At 46.2% G+C, this 16,127-nt stretch overlaps 1 protein-coding gene across 1 annotated transcript in view; it reads left to right on the plus strand.

Moving 5' to 3' along the window:
- The window catches only part of ARHGDIB (Rho GDP dissociation inhibitor beta), a 61,963-nt gene extending 46,145 nt beyond the window's left edge, over nucleotides 1–15,818 (plus strand). Inside the window, exons 3-6 of the mRNA XM_069231109.1 lie at nucleotides 7,686–7,769; nucleotides 8,147–8,223; nucleotides 14,015–14,078; nucleotides 14,413–15,818. Coding sequence (XP_069087210.1) covers nucleotides 7,686–7,769; nucleotides 8,147–8,223; nucleotides 14,015–14,078; nucleotides 14,413–14,612 — 425 coding nt within the window. The 3' untranslated portion in view covers nucleotides 14,613–15,818. The remainder of the gene's footprint in view (nucleotides 1–7,685; nucleotides 7,770–8,146; nucleotides 8,224–14,014; nucleotides 14,079–14,412) is intronic.
- Nucleotides 15,819–16,127: the final 309 nt, after the last annotated feature.

Below are 16,127 nucleotides of genomic sequence, written 5' to 3' on the forward strand. Positions count from 1 at the left end.
TCAGGAACTCCCAACAGCCTAATATTGTTTTTCCTCATATTGTTTTCCAACGACTCCAGCTTATCCTGCAACATCTTTTCTCCAATTATTAGCTGTGAAATATCCTTAGAATGTACCATCAACCGCTCCTCCTGGGCCTCCACCACAGCTTCCAGCTTGCCCAACTGATCTGATAACAAATTAATTTTGCTCTCCAAAACTTCACAGGCTTCCCGGATTCTAGCTTGATTATTTTCTGAAATCTCAAATTTCTCCCTAATCTCTTTAGTAAGAGAAATTAACAAATCCTGCACATCTGTGCTGTGAGTCACTGAAACGGCTGGGGGAGTAACCTCTACTTCCGGCAAGGTTAATGTAACGGGAGAGGCCTCCATTTGTCCTACTAGATCCTTTGCTAACTGATCTGACATATTACTATCCGAGCTCGCAGATTGTTTTGATGAGCCCAGACCACCTAAAGGAGGTTGAACGTTTACCATACCCTGCGGGGGAAGGGTTGTATTCCGAAAATACTTAGTAATCAAAGACTCACGTTTCCCCGCAGGCTCAGCCCTGCCTTCCTCTGAGGAAAGTTGGGGCACTTCCAAGTGTAATACTGTGTGTTCAACCCCCCTACTCACTGGGCCTTTACTGCAAGCCTCTAAACCTCTATTTCTTACTATAGCCGTTGCTATAGTTACTGGTAAATGGGGATTAACACTCGCCCCCAGGGGGCCAGGCTTACCTTTCTTCGCACCCTCCAACTCACTGACCTCTGCCCGGACACCCCTGGGGCGACGCTTGGCTGGCGACATAACACTGTGATGCTCCTACGCCGTCCCCTACTCCTCTACACAAACTTCCACTTAGATTTCTCCTAATCGAAAACCCCGGAGTCTCTGGTAGTCCTCCACGAAGAGAGCAGCGAGAGGTGTAGCGTCTCCCGCGGCGCACACCCCTCACCGCCTCTGCCCATATGCTGGAGTCCGATGCGCGCTTCCAGCACAGCACGTCACCACCTTTCGCCGGAGCGCGTATCTCCCCTCTCCTATCTGCCGTTTTTCTAAGCGACCCGTCCAGGGCCGTTCAACAATGTGGCAGGGAAAAAATTACGTGGCCGCAAAACAACTTGCGGTTTTGGAGCTCCCTGTCTGCCGTTATACTCCCCAGCCATTCCTGGACTGAGACCGAGCACAAATGCAGCAACTATAAAAAAAAAAAACGGCTTGAGAGCTCCAACGCCCCGCTCCACTCCGCTTCCTTAATCCAGGCACATCGTAACGTTCCGACGAAGAAAAAACAACAAAGAACCACAAAAACACAGACGCGCACGGCTTAGGAGCTCCAACGCTCTGCTTCCGTGCTCCGGGCGCAGCGTTACGCTCTGACGCCTTCCTTCGGGGTGCTTGTTATATTGTGTTACTTTCTTTCGGCTCCTTCCTCCATGTGCTTAGACTCGGTGGGAGTGCCAAAAAGGGCATCTGCCAGCATGCGAGTGCCTCATGATGCCCTTGTGTCATTTTTGGTGAAGCTGTGCAACATCAGACCTGACACCAGTGACTAAACATTGATGAAAAACATTTTGCACATCCATCCTGGTGTCTAGGAAGGGCTAATGGAAAGGATTTGCAGGAGCTGTCACATCCATCAGAACGACCATTAACAAAGGGAAAAACGTATTCCTCCTATTTTTTAAAAGGCTGTGTGTTAGCTTAACTTTCCAAAATTCTTGCACGCATACGGTAAAAGCCTTTGCAGGCTCTTGGGTATCATAGTGAGTTGCTCCAACCTAGGGCTATCCCCTTCTCTGTCAATATCATGTGCTCGATAATTGGAAGTATAAAAAAGAAACATGACCGAGCTTAAGTACAGTCATGATGTACCCAAAAATGTGTTCGAAAGGAAATTGTTTTTTGCCTTAACCCTAACTAAGCACATACTGCATGAGGTCTGCTCACATATTTGTTTAACCACGTGGATGGTCGCCATAACAACCAATTAGTAGGGTCTGTAGCCTGGGAATAGTTGAGGAAGGCAACAAACACCCTTGCCCAATGATTTTACATAGTTTTAATCAATATTTTAAAAACCAGGCAGTGGTCTAGAGGAAAGCAACCTTTGACACATCCGGTTTGGAGGGATAATTTTGCTGTCTATTGCCTATTCTTCATCCCAGCCCAGGGTACAAATTTTAAAGAAGAGAATGATCGACAGCTGCCTTTGGTTTCAATCAATCTTGGCAACAGACATCACTACAGCTATTCCCCCCAGATAAAAGATCATTAGACAACACCACCTTCACAAGTCCGGTGGAGGGATCACCATCATTTTCAAAGACTCTGTCAGTTGCATCAGCTCCACGTACACCGTGACCAGCTACATGGAGCACCTGACCTTCACACTACACTTCACAGTAAACTTCACCCAGTGCGGAACCCTCATATACAGACCACTAGGATCCCAATGAATGTTGCCAGTGACATCAGGGACTTCATTGTGCCCCTCATCAGCGACTCCAGCACTTTTATCTTACCGGGAGATTTGAACTTCCACCTAGATTATCTCACCAACCCCAACTCCAGCACTATCCTCGAAAGCCTCAGAAATCTCGGCTTAACCCAGTTTGTCACCAAACCCACCCATGCCACAAGACCCCCCCCGCCCCGGATCCAGTCTTCTTATCTTTCAGCAACAGCCCATCTCCTATCATCTAGATCAGGGATACTCAAAGTACGCCCGGGGGCCGCATGCGGCCCTCTTGACCTCTAATTGTGGCCCCCTGGTTAATGGCACCACTAGGCTGCTGTACACTTGACAGAGCAGGAACATTCAGAAAACCGTGAATTGCACATAATTTATTTACACGTTAACTAAAGTAATAGGAAAGAAGCAAAGATGGTGTCCTAGCCAACTTATCTTTGGGAACACCTTTAGTTTTAAAGACATCTTGCACTAAACATGTAGAGACATGATAAACGTCTCTGCAAACTTAAAAAAAGTGGGCTTTATTAACATGCATGAGCGTTTTTCCTTAGCACATCAGGTTATGTCACTGCATTGAGAGACATTTATTAGCAGTGATATTTTTCAAACGTGATCTTGGAAACAATCATGCTGCCCACGTTCGGAAATCAATGGCATTATTAAAAGAAGAGTCATTTGTCAGGTGCACCTTGTGCAAAGTCCTGGTTGTTATATAACTGGAACAACATTATAGTTTATTAAATAAACCGCAAGAAAAGATATTGTACAGCGCACATCTGGAACTCGTGTATTTCAAGGACTCTCATGTGATAATGAAGAAAAATGAGGCAAAGTGAAATTAATCAATTTGCTAGGATCACACAATTTGGTCAAGTGGGAAGCCAGGACAGATACCAGGTTTTCTGGTTTCACATTTTGCAATTCAGTCATCAGATGAGTCTCTTTTCCTCTTGTTTCACATGAAAAGTTTATGCTTTGACTTTAAATCTTGGTGCATGAGAATAGAGCATTGGTGGCAGGCAGAAGTCACGCAAAGGCTTGTTTTGTTGTCCGCATCTGCTTTGTATCCCCCTACTCCCACCTTTCATCACCCGAACCCTTCCCTGCTGGTTTAGGTGCATCCCTCGGGCTAGCCACAGAGAGTTCTTTGTGGCCCCCGAGGAAACGTTTGTGAGTACCCATGATCTAGATAGACCACGATCTAGTCAGTTTCATCATTACCATCCTGTACCACAGAAAGCTGACTGCCCAGTGATTTGCCTGTCATGACTGGAATAACATGTCAGCACTGCAAGCAACAAAAACGCAAGCAGAGAATGGGCCAGAATACTGTGGACAAGGACAGTTTCAAATCTGCACTAAGGTGCTACCAACAGCAAATCTGGAAACCAAGTGAACAGCCTTTACAGACCACATAGTAGCCAGCACCTACAGCAGCCACCACTTTTTCTCCTTCAGTGAGAGACATCACAGCATCCACAGCCTCAGCTAACAATATCACCCCTTTAAAGACCCCTGCAACAATCTTTCTGACTTCTTCAGCAGTAAGATAAGGCGGGGTTGGTAAGTTCGGAGGGAGGGGAAGAGGGTAGTAAAGTAGGGGAATTTGATTCCTGGAAGAAATTAGTTATTTATGGCTTTGCCTAGAAAATCAGAAAGGACAATGCTTGTGCTACAATGTTACGAATAATCAACAAAGAGCCTGGCATATACTGATAACATATTCTTCCCTGCAAAATGCTGGAATTAATATGTTTTACACAGAACAGAATTAGACGTGTTTGCAATCATCTCCATGGCTGTTTGCTTTTCATACCTCAAGTTCTTCGAGTAATATTGGTTGAACTCCATGCTCCATCATAAAACTGGTCGAAAGGGTAATCTGTTTGTGGGCAAACTTGAAGCCCCAGGCAGTTCAATACCATAAAAAATCTACCCAAATATAACAAATATTGATGCCCACCAAATGTGCTCCTGGGCGGACTAGGCTCAGTTTTCCGAGCTTATGGCATTCTATAAAATGTGCTAATTTTCCTCCTCTGGCATTCTCTTTATAGTAAACTGGCCTGAACCTGGTATCCCCAAAGCCTTGTCAGCCTTGGTCTGTTACTCTTGATACTTGTTATTTATCCCCACGCTGATGGAACTTCACTAGCTCCCCTTTATCACATGCATAACCTTCAAAAACATGTCCATCATTGAGTGGAGCAGGCAGCGCTGGTTGCCCCGGTTTCTGTTTTTTCCATGGCCCTGCTCAGTCAATGCTAAATGTATTTATACATCACAAAAGCAGACTTCAACTGTTTTTGTGAAATATATTTATAGTAACGCATGTACCATTGGTGGTGCCATATGCTGCAGCTGCCTTGACATATGTCCCTTGGCTTTATTTTTATTTTCAGTGAAGGGCAGGTCCCACAGAAAACTTTGGAGAGGCCTATTCAAAGTTAGCTGAACTATCTAGTCATCAGAACCCACAGTTCCTCCTTTCTGGCTAACACACTCACTCACTCTCTCTCTCACTCTCTCTCGCCCCCCTCCCAACACCTCACTCCCCATACTACCCTCCCCTCCCCCTACACCCAGGACAACATCCGATTGGAAATGAAGAAGTGCAAAAAAAAATCACACACAAGCATGGATGGGAAAGGAAGCAATACGGGAGGGGGGCCAAGCAACATGGGGCAGAAGCAACACTGAGGGCAATCGTCGGGCAAGTAGTACAGAGGGCGGCGCAGCAACAGTACACGAATGAGGAATGTCTAGTGTGGGGCTGATGAGCAGCAAACCGGCTAGAGAAAGAAACATGGAGCTGTGGGAGGAAGCACTTGGGCGATAAAACTAAAAGAGGGGCGAAGCGCACTAACTTGTGCAAGCATAATGCAGGGAGAACCATGTAGGTGAGAAAAAACCTGGAACTAGGCAGTGGGGGAAGAGCAGTACACAAGGAGACAGCTGGAAAACGCATGCATGTTCATGGAGTGCTTAACCACAAAGAGAAATGTGTGTTTCAAAAGTGATCAGTGGAAAGACGCAAATAATGAGTCCATGATCCATGGAAGAGGCAATCTCTGGAAAAGGAAGTGAAGCCCACAAAAGCTGACAAACAAAAATCAAGAAATTGAGAGTGACAATAAAGCCAAAAAATGGATGGGCTCTAAGCCCACTGTAAACTGTCACTAGGTATTTTTACCAAAAGATAGTGTCTGCTGTGTGGTAAAAACCAAGACAACTGGCCTTCTGCTTTTATGCACCCTATCCATCTCCCTATTGACCCTATCCATCATGCCTATCCAACCGTATTCCAATTAGGAATAAAAAAAACTATCTTTAGTGAGTACTAAATCATGTCAACTGAAACTCCACTTCTGCTCAAACCCCTTCTACTCCACCAATCAATCACTGACTGTATCTTTGCCTTTGACGGTATAAAATGTGATGTTACCTTTCGGCTAGGTTTACCCTATACAAACAAATAAAGCCCCAGATTTTTGCATCGGGATTGCATCACTTTTTTGATGAAATCCTGATGCCAAATCTATATTTGGTATTTAATAAGCCACACAAAGCCCAGTTTGTTTCTTTGTTACCTTGCGTTGGGAGACATTACACTGTGCATCCGCCCAGGCATTTCATGCAAACCCATATTTACTAAACATGTTTTTGTGTCAGAATCATGCACCTGCCTGAGGCTGGTGTACGAAGGAGCAATATCTTTATTTCTCCTCGTTAGTTCAGCTGTGCATGTGCTGCATTCTGCAGCACACATACAAAGAGGAATAAGCCTCTAAGAATAGATTTTGTGCAAGAAGACATTCTTTTCTGCACAAAAACTATTCTGATGACAATGCAGGCATCCTTGTTTCATAGTGCAAGGGTGCCTGCATTTGTGCTAGACACCCGGAAGTGCACCAATTCAGCGCACATTTCTGCTCTCTTGCTTTGACACAACATAGTCTAGCAACTTCACTTGCTACACTGTGTCAAAGTTTAGTAAATCTGGCCCATAATGCTTGTTGCTCCTCGCCCCCATGATTCAAAAGCTCTTAGTTTAACTTTCAAGACTCTTACCCACTTGTTGCTCTTGTTTTAGAAAAGCATTATAATGGATCTCAGTTTTACACATTAGTTAAAACTACACATTTTGGGCTTGTATAGAGGTACAAGGCACAAACTGTTGCTGATTTCCACTACTAACAATGACTCCGACTTGCTAAGTACGTTGCTGACAAGGCCCGACAGTGCTACATTACATTAAGGGTGGTCCAGGGCCAGTGGAATTATGCGCCAGTAGGGGGTCAAATTATGCGACAGGATTCAGTAAATTATGCATCAAGAAAAGGCAAATTATGTGACATAATGCATCATATTTTGTAACAGTATTAGTTAATTAAAACATCATTTTTAAACTTGGTAACAACTGTCTGGGTATTGGTTGCATACCATTAGCACTTGTTTAACACCCAAATATAGCAATAAGCCCCCATTAGACGTCAACCTGTCATTGCATTTTTAGTAGCTTTTGAAATGTTTCAAGCTAGATTTTTTTGTTGGAGGTTATGTGGCAGAGGATGGATTATGTGGCAAATGTGCCACATCTATAACTGCAAAAATCGCCGCAGCAGCACAATTCCATTGGCCCTGGGGTAGTCCAAGGGATACCCTTCCCACCCACAATTAAGGAAAACAAACTGTGATCTTGGAAATCTGTGAAAGAGCAGGCGGATGGGTGAGAGACCCCGAATATAGTGGAGGTTAGAGAATGGGGATTGGAGCCTCTGGATAAGCAGCATGTCGATGTGTGGGTCCTTGGGGTGTCATGGGCCGCTGGAGATGCTTCAGGTAACTTATTGTGGCCCTGTCTGAAGGAAACGTTTGATTTCTCTAGAGAATAATGGGAGCCCAATGGATTTATGTTGCTCACTGGTATAACGAAGGGTGGGTGATTCATCTGTGTAACAGGAGAGGCTGGTTGTTTTGCGTGGCCTATAGGGAAGGTTGGGTGGGTTCTCTTGTGGAACTGGAGGGTTTGATGATTGTTACTCGAACTCATTGAAACTGTGTGGATAGTGTTAATTATAAGGGAGGTTTGGTTAGATATTGTATATGAGGAGAGGTTGTGGAAAGCTTTTTATATAATAATGGAGGGTGGTTTGGATGGTGACTCCATCTTGGGATGGCTACGCACCAGTACATACATTGATCTCTTCCTATCTCTTTAGACCCCACAACCCCGAATGTGACGGTCACACGGCTCACACTGGTCTGCGCCGAGGCTCCGGGGCCAATCACCATGGACCTGACAGGTAGATGAAGACTACACTTTCTAAGGTTTGTCTGTCAGGGGTAGATCTGTGTACGAAGGTTCTCTGGGGTTACCTCCGTGTACTGAAGTAGGTCTGTCTTTTACGGGTCTCTTCCTCTGGCGGTCCATGTCTTAAGTCTCCCCTTTCTCTCTGTGGGGTGGATCCAAGTTCCATGTTTCACTGTTGGTGAATGCATGAGCCGAGGGTTCTCTCTGTGTGATACATGAATGTTCTAAGAGAATTTCCAGGTTCTTTCTTTTTGACAACTTTATTTGATTGTGATTGTCTCTTGTTTCCACGTGGATCTGTGTTCTAAGTTTTTCTTCCTCTGGGTACAACGATGATTACAGCTCACTTTTGCCCCCCTCACCGTGTAGGAGATCTCACAGCCCTCAAGAAAGAAACATTCGTCTTGAAGGAGGGAGTCGAGTACAGAGTCAAAATCTACTTCAGAGTGAGTATTGTCTGTTGCACCAAGATCACAGTCTGTCTGTACCCGGTGCTGAAGTCTTGTCTCTCACCAAAATTAAAGTCTGTCTCTCCCTGACATCCCAACATCATGTCTTTCTCTGATACCCTAACCTCTCCATGGCATGTCTGTTGCTAGTATCTTAGGCCCTCATTACAACATTGGCAGTATTGATTGCCTACCGCCACGGCGACGGCAGCCAGCATACCGTTGCCGTGGCTACCAGCTGCCCACCTGCAATACGACTGTAGACGGAATTCCGCTATTAGGCTGGCAGAAAACCATTGATGGTCATGGCGGCAGACAGCAGTTAGGTGACACTGCTGCCAGCAGCAGCACCGCGCCAGGAAAACACCGCCGACCATATCTTGAGCAATAATAAGGCCTGGCGGTGTTTTGCTTGCAGACGCTGCTGCTGACAGCAGAGCCACGTCCTGTCTCCTGCCAGGGGACCCCCTGCAAGCAGGTAAGTCGGGTTCTCCGACAGGATAGGGGGTGTTGTGTGTGTGTGTGGGGGGGGGGGGTGTCTGTTTTTGTATGCGTGCATGCGGGTGTGAGTCACGTTGAATGAGTGCGTGAATGAATGTGAGTGTACGTGTATGTTGTGTGTTGTGAATGCGTGTGTGCGGCAATGTATGTTGGTGTGTGTTGCGGTGTGTGGGTATGTATGTGTGTATGCGTGGGTGGCTGTGGGTATGCGTGTGTGTATAAGTGTCTATGTGTGCACGTGTGGGTATGTAAATGTGCGTGGGCAGGAGAGGGAGGGGGAGGACTCTGGGGATGGAGAAGGGGGTGGGGGAGACCCCTATCAGTGCCAGGGAAGGAGTTCCTACCGCCATGGTATTTGTGGCGGTACACTTGCAACGAAAACCATGACGGTAGGCGGGGTCATAATCCCGAGGGTGGGATTGTGACAGCCGCCTGGCTGGAAACTGAAGTCTCCAGCCCAGCGGCCATTACCACCCTGGCGGATGGAGTGGTACATTGGCGGTTTGGCTTGAGCCAAACCGCCAATGTCATAATTTGGGAAAAGGTACCGCCAGCCTTTTGGCAGTACCTTTCTCCAAATTACCACCGACTGCCAGGGTCGTAATGAGGGCCTTAGTCTGATTATCCCCGATGTCCTTGCCCGATATCTCTGTCTCCAGTATCTCGGTCTGTCTCACTCTGGAATCTCAGTGTCTATCTGTAGTATCCTGGTCTATGTCTCCCGGTAACCAGCATATCTCCCCTGGAATCTCAGCCCATCTCTCACTGGAACCAAGCCTGTATCTCCCCGGTGCACCAAATTATCCCTCCTTGGTACCACATTCTCTCTCAGCTCAATATCCCAGACTATCCCTCCCCGGTGTTTCTGTCAGCCTGTCTCTTTCCGGTATATGTCTATCTCTTCTCTATATCATGAACTATTTCTACTATGACTCTTGGTCTTCCTCTGGTATCCTGGTCTGTCACACCCTGGCATTTCAGTCTTCCTCTCTCTAGTTCCTAGGCTGTGTCTCTCCAGAATCCCAGTCTGTCTGTCACCCTCCTCACAATCTGTCTGCTCCAGGTATCTCAGTCTTTCATTCACTGGCCTCTCCTTGGTATGTCACTCTCTCTCAGGTATCCCAGTCTGCCTCTCTCAGGTATATCAGTCTGTTGCTCCTGGTATCTCAGTCAGTATCTTTCTCTTTCTCTCCCTCTCTCTCGTATCCCCGTCTACTCTCCCCTGTGTCTCAGTCTGACTGTCACTGGTCTCTCAGCCTGTCTCTTTCTGGTATTTCAGTTGTCTCTCTCCGAGTCTCAGCCTGCCTCTTTTGGTGTCTCATTCTGGTTCTTTCATATATCCCAGTCTTTCTCTCCAGAGTACCCCAGGGGTCTGGTTGTTCAGTGGACTAATGCACCCACTTCAAGAATCTGTTTGTGACCCTGTGATCACAGATACAAACCCTACATCCAGTCAGCGTTTCATGCCCGTCTGACGTTGATAAAAATGAGTAACATTGAGGTGTGTAACAATGAATGTCTCTCATGAGTTATCCTAGTCAGTCTCTCTCCTGCGTCCCACTCTATTTATCACCTACCTCCCAGCCAGTCTGTCTCCTGCATCCCGGACATCCCCCTGAATCCCAGTCAGTCTCTCCCCTACATCTATGTCTGTTCATCACCTGCATACCAGTCTGTCTCTCCCCTGCATCCCAGTCTGTTTATCACCTGCATCCCAGCCTGTCTCTCTCTGGGGTCCCAGACTGTCAGTCCCATATTTCAAGTCTGTCTCATCCCGGCATCCCAGTTGACTTCCACTGTATTCGGATATGAATCACCTGAATATTCCTGTTTGTCTATTCCCGGTATCCCAAGCTATCTGTCCTTGTATCTGAGTCTATGTGTCCCCTGCAGACAGCCAAGTTTCACAAACCGTCCCATTGCCCTGAGTGCTGAATCTCCCTCTGCACCAGATGTAATGTACAGCAACGGGCCCGGGGACTCTCTGGCTCAGACCTACTGGGGAGAAGGTGAAGGCGAGGGAGAGGGCAAGGGGAGTGACCCCTCTCCCTCCCCAAAACAAAAATTTGAGCTGGGCCCTGGGGTCCCCTGGGGCCAGAATCGGAAGGGTCAGGGGGGCCGCAGGCCAGGCGTGGCGGCCAAACCCCGCTGCGCATGGCTGAAGGCTGTGCACAGCGTGGGGTTGGGTGGTTATAGGAGTTGGCCGCAGGGCTTGGCCTCAGGCCTTGCGGCCAATGCCCGCTGCACACAGCCACTCACACTCCACCTCACATATCCATACAACCACTCACACTCACTAGATGATGTCATCAGTGATGTCATTTGAGATGTCATCAGTGATGTCTCTGACTGTAATATGTGAGGTCATAAGCAGGATGCAGGTTATTGTTAGCTGAGGTAACTATAACTGCTGAATTTCACTGGTTTTGAATATGAGAAATGTCAGCCTAACTATAACATCCCTGTAAACTTTGTTTTTTTTAAGTGAATATATATATATATATATATATATATATATATATATATATATATATATATATATATATATATATATATATAATTTCACAGGAAAAACCATAGGCTACAGGGACGTTATAATAGTTAGGAGATAGAATTTAAAAAACATAGAAATTCACTGAAAAAAACGAAGGTTGTGGGGTAAATAGCAGTGCATGGCGAGGATGCAACTTATAGTTACCTTAGGCCACAAGTCACAAGTTATAGTGGATGCATCAGGGACTGAATGGGTTTGTGACCTGCTCCATAAGGTTACATATATATATATATATTATATTACCTACTGGCGGTCACCAGTAGGTAGTTATAGTTAGGACCATGTTTCCATAGAAAAAGCATTTTTTGAATTGCCTAAATCATCGGCACCGTTTGACAAATCTTCACAAACTTTTCCAAAAAAGGCATGCCAGTGATTCTTGTTGTGCACTGAAAGTTTGGGGATGATCCATCAAGCGGGAGCCGAGAAAAGGCGAAATCAAAAAAGTTGTATTTCCTTTGTTAATTCCCTTAGGACTTTTTAACACGACTAGAGCCCAAACTATTGGACCGAATTACACCAAACTTGGCAGAAAGTTAGCTTTCGGTACGCCGATTGTGCTTTTGGTTATTTGGTGTACATCCATTCAGTAGTTTAGGAGAAATTAAAGTAAATCCAAATTTGTATATCTGGGGTTTGAAGACTTCGCAAACCATAACGAGCTTGTGCATGGAAATGTCAAGCTCTGATTGGCTGCCAACACTTCAACCAGGAAGTGTTTGCAGCCATCTTGGGACTCTGCTTCAGCTGAGTCCCACAAAACAAAACATAAAAGGAAACGGGGTCAGGTTAGGGGCACCCTGACCCCCTAGCTCTGGTGTTGGGGTCCCAGAGGGACCCCGCCAGAACAAAAAAGCACTTTCTTTTAAATTGTTTACTGACAATTTGCGACTTTGTCGCAAATTCACAGTAAACAAAAATGTTTAAAAAAAAGTGTGGTCTCCCGCACTTGTTTGATTTAAGTAAGCCCCCGGTTGGGCCAGGCCCCAGGGGCATGTTCGAAATAAAGGCCTGGGCTTTTCTGCTACCTCCCCAGGGCTTAATGCTAACAGCTCCCACGAAGCAAAAGCAAACAAAGTGTGCTTTCAGTCAGCGGGAGCTGTCAAACAGCTCCCGTTTGCAGAAAGGGGAATTTTCATCTGTTTCCCTGCACACAAATATGCGTGCAGGGAAACAGATGAAAACATTGCCCCCACAAGCAGGAAGCTGCTATTTAAAGTAGCAGTAATGCCAGCTCCCACAGGACGCAGGGAGCAGGCTAGGACTGCGGGGACCTTGAGGCTCCTCCTGCGGTCCAGTCACTCTTCCTTCCATCCCATAGTGGGATAGAAGAGAGTGAGAGAGATTGCAATTGCAATGGTATCTCCATGCAATGTCTTCAGAGAGTAAGACTAGCAAGATGTTTAACATGAATGTTATAGTTAACTTTGGATGCAGACCGGAGCACGGTCACTTCTGGGGTAATGGTCAAGGTCTTGTACTGTCAGTACACTGAAGGTTCAAATCCTAGTATCGCTTTGGCAGTGTGTTTATTTATTTACTAGTGTTTTGAAATATCTTATTTAAGTATATCATTCATCTAAGCCTAAAAAGCACTCAATCTCCCTCTCTCTCTCTCAATTTATTTTTCAATCTCCCACTCACACACCCACTCACAGATGAACTCTGGCACTCATGTACCTACTCACAGACCCACTCAGACCCTCACGCACCTAGTCACAGACCCACTCAGACACTCGCGCACTCACTCAGACTCTCACACACCCACTCACAGACCCACTGAAGTCCTCACACACCCACTCACAGATCCACACAGACGCTTCTGCACCCACTCACAGACCCACAAAGAAACTGATACGCCCACTCACACCCAGACAGACACTCTCACTGCAACTCTCACAGCTGGATACACCCTCTCACACCTATTCTCACACCCAGAGAGAGGCCGTGGCCAATTTCTGCCACGCACCGGCAAAGGCTTGTGGTTGGGTGGTTAGGAGGGTTGATGCAGTGTCTGGCCGCAGGCCGGGCCCTGTGGCCAACCCCTGCCACTCACAGCCTTTGGCTGTGTGCAGCACGAGTTCGGGTAGTTATAGGGTTTGCTGCAGGCCAGGCCAAACCCTGCTGTGCAAGGCCGTGCACAGGGTTGGGTGACGGTGATTGGATTAATGTATATTAATGAACATTAGTTTATGTAAAAAAAAACATAGACATTCACTGAAAAAAAAGTTACAGGGACGTTATAGTTAGGAAATAGAATTAAAAAAACATAACAATTCACTTACAAAAACCAAGGGTTACAGGGACGTTACAGTTAGTCTTACATTTTAAATGTACAAAACCATAGAAATTCACCTGTTACAGTTAGTTATCTCAAGTATCTAAAACTTGTGCCCTAAGGTAACTATAACTCATGCTCTCGCCATGCACTGCTAATTACCCCACAAATTACGGTACTAATTACACCTTTGACACCTTTGATAACATCATTGATAATATCAATGTATTATTTGCAGTAAATGTTTTGGGGGAAAAACTGTGCATGGTAGGGGTGCAAATATTTTAACATTTTCGCTTCTGGGCCATCTTCATATACAAATAGTTCAAGACGCATTCGCGCTTCCCTGGGAATGCAGTCACGGCTCCTCATGGAGCCGTGCCCCACGGTCTGAAGCCTCCCATGTGCCTGCCTCTCTAAACCACTCACTGACTGACCTTTACTTCTGGTTTCAGGTCAACAAGGAGATTGTTTCGGGGCTGAAGTATGTACAGCACACCTATCGGACTGGGGTCAAAGGTGAGTGTCAAGGAGTCACAGCATTAATTTGCCAGACTGGAAGGAAGATAAGGTTCAGGGGCGTAGCCAGCGATAATGCAGCAGGGCAGGCACAGTGGCACCGAGGCCCATAGGCATGTGGGACCAACTGAACCCTCATTATTGCTGTATTTGCCTATCCAGCCAGTGGTCGGGCCTGTTTTCCTTGCCTTTACTACGGTCCGTGGCAACATATTTACGCCAGTCAGTGATTCAGGTTGGGTCTGGTAGAGTGAAGGCATTGTTAATTCTGATTGGATCATGATGTACTGCAGAACTGTTTGTGACAATCCCTCCACTTTCTCTCTTTCCACAGTGGACAAAGCTACCTTTATGGTGGGCAGTTACGGGCCACGACCAGAGGTATATGAGTTCATGACACCAATGGAGGAGGCACCCAAAGGCATGATATCCCGTGGAACCTACCACAACAAGTCCTATTTCACTGACGATGACAAGCATGACCACCTATCCTGGGAGTGGAACCTGTCCATCCGCAAGGAGTGGACTGACTGAATACAGCCTCTCAATTCCACCACCACAGACATCCCAGCAAGAAAACCACATTCGGTTTGCCCATCAAAGGCCCCATATCTGTCTATGCGGCAGAGATGCTGTGTTCTCTCTGTCCATCAAAGATGCTGTGTCCTGCCTGTCCTGCACCTTGTTTGCTTGTCCAACAGAGATGTTGTATCACATCCATCCATCAAAGACACTATGTCTTGTCGGTCAACCATGGACTCTTTCCAGCCTGTCCACCAAAGACAGCATGTCTTATCGCTTCATCAATGATCAGGTCAGTGTCCTGCCTGCCCACCAAAGGCATCCTATTTTTTTATGTCCTGGTGGCAATTCCATCCTGACTAGTAGCTAGGGTCAACTATACAGCCTGGTGCTTTTCCAGGACTTATTATTTACATCCCCATTCACTCCCAGGACTCGGGCTACTTGCATTACCCTCCACAGATACATAGGGCGTTCATGCTGTATTTCTTCTCATCCCTTCACTCCCAGTAATATAAGGCGTGTGAAGTTGATATCCAACTTGATCTGCATCAGTGCACTCAACTCCATTGCACTCCAGAGACTGTACTGTGCACCCCAGTCTACGTTGTGCACCGAAGCCGTTGCTGATCATCCCCACACTGCAACCTTAGGCTGTGCCATAAACTGTTGGAATGTGCCACGAAGCTCTGTGGAATCCAAGTACCTGCCGGTTGACCATCTATGTCCGCTTGACCCACCCTACGGATCAGCTTAGTTCCAATGATTTGGGTGTAGATTGCCCCAGTTATGTATTTATGTACATACATTTATGTAAGGGTTGGAAATAGATGGATGTAAAGATGCACCACTGAATAGTTCACTGTGTTTTGCAAAAAAATGTCTTTGGAATGGAATGGATCTTGGCTTATACTGCTCATTAATATCACACCCTTGTCTACGATTTATCGTATCCCTTCACCAGGCAATCACTTCCAATATTCCCTTGAGAACATAACCCCTTGGTACACTTAAACATTAATGTATGCACTTCCTCTGTCCCATTGATTTTACTGCAGTGGGATGAACTAGTCAATTACATGGTGCCCACCAAACTCACTAGGTGCTTCAGATAATGTAGCCTGCTTCTAGTTATGCTTACCCTGTCTTTACTGTAATTGTCTCAACATTCCACAGTGTTTATGAAAATAAAGAGAATTGCTGCTTATTTTCCACCAATTTGGCGTGGTGTTCTTAGTATTGGAACCTGAAGGCCATGGTATTATGTTATGCAGATTTGTAGAGCACTCTGTGACCTTAGAGGGTATCCTGGTGTTGAGTAGGTGTGAGTATAGGCACACTTAGGGGCATATTTACAAAATAATGAGGCAGCCCGGCGCTGCAAGCCATCCTGCGGCATTGAGCTGCACCATTAGGAAAGTTAGGAATGTGACGTACTTACAGAAATACGACGCATCCCCATACTTCCCTCATCTCTGGTGCACAATTGGCAGCATAACACCAATGCAGGCACCATCGCACCATGGT

The sequence above is a fragment of the Pleurodeles waltl genome, chromosome 4_2 (assembly GCF_031143425.1).
Source record: "Pleurodeles waltl isolate 20211129_DDA chromosome 4_2, aPleWal1.hap1.20221129, whole genome shotgun sequence".
NCBI lineage: Eukaryota > Metazoa > Chordata > Amphibia > Caudata > Salamandridae > Pleurodeles > Pleurodeles waltl.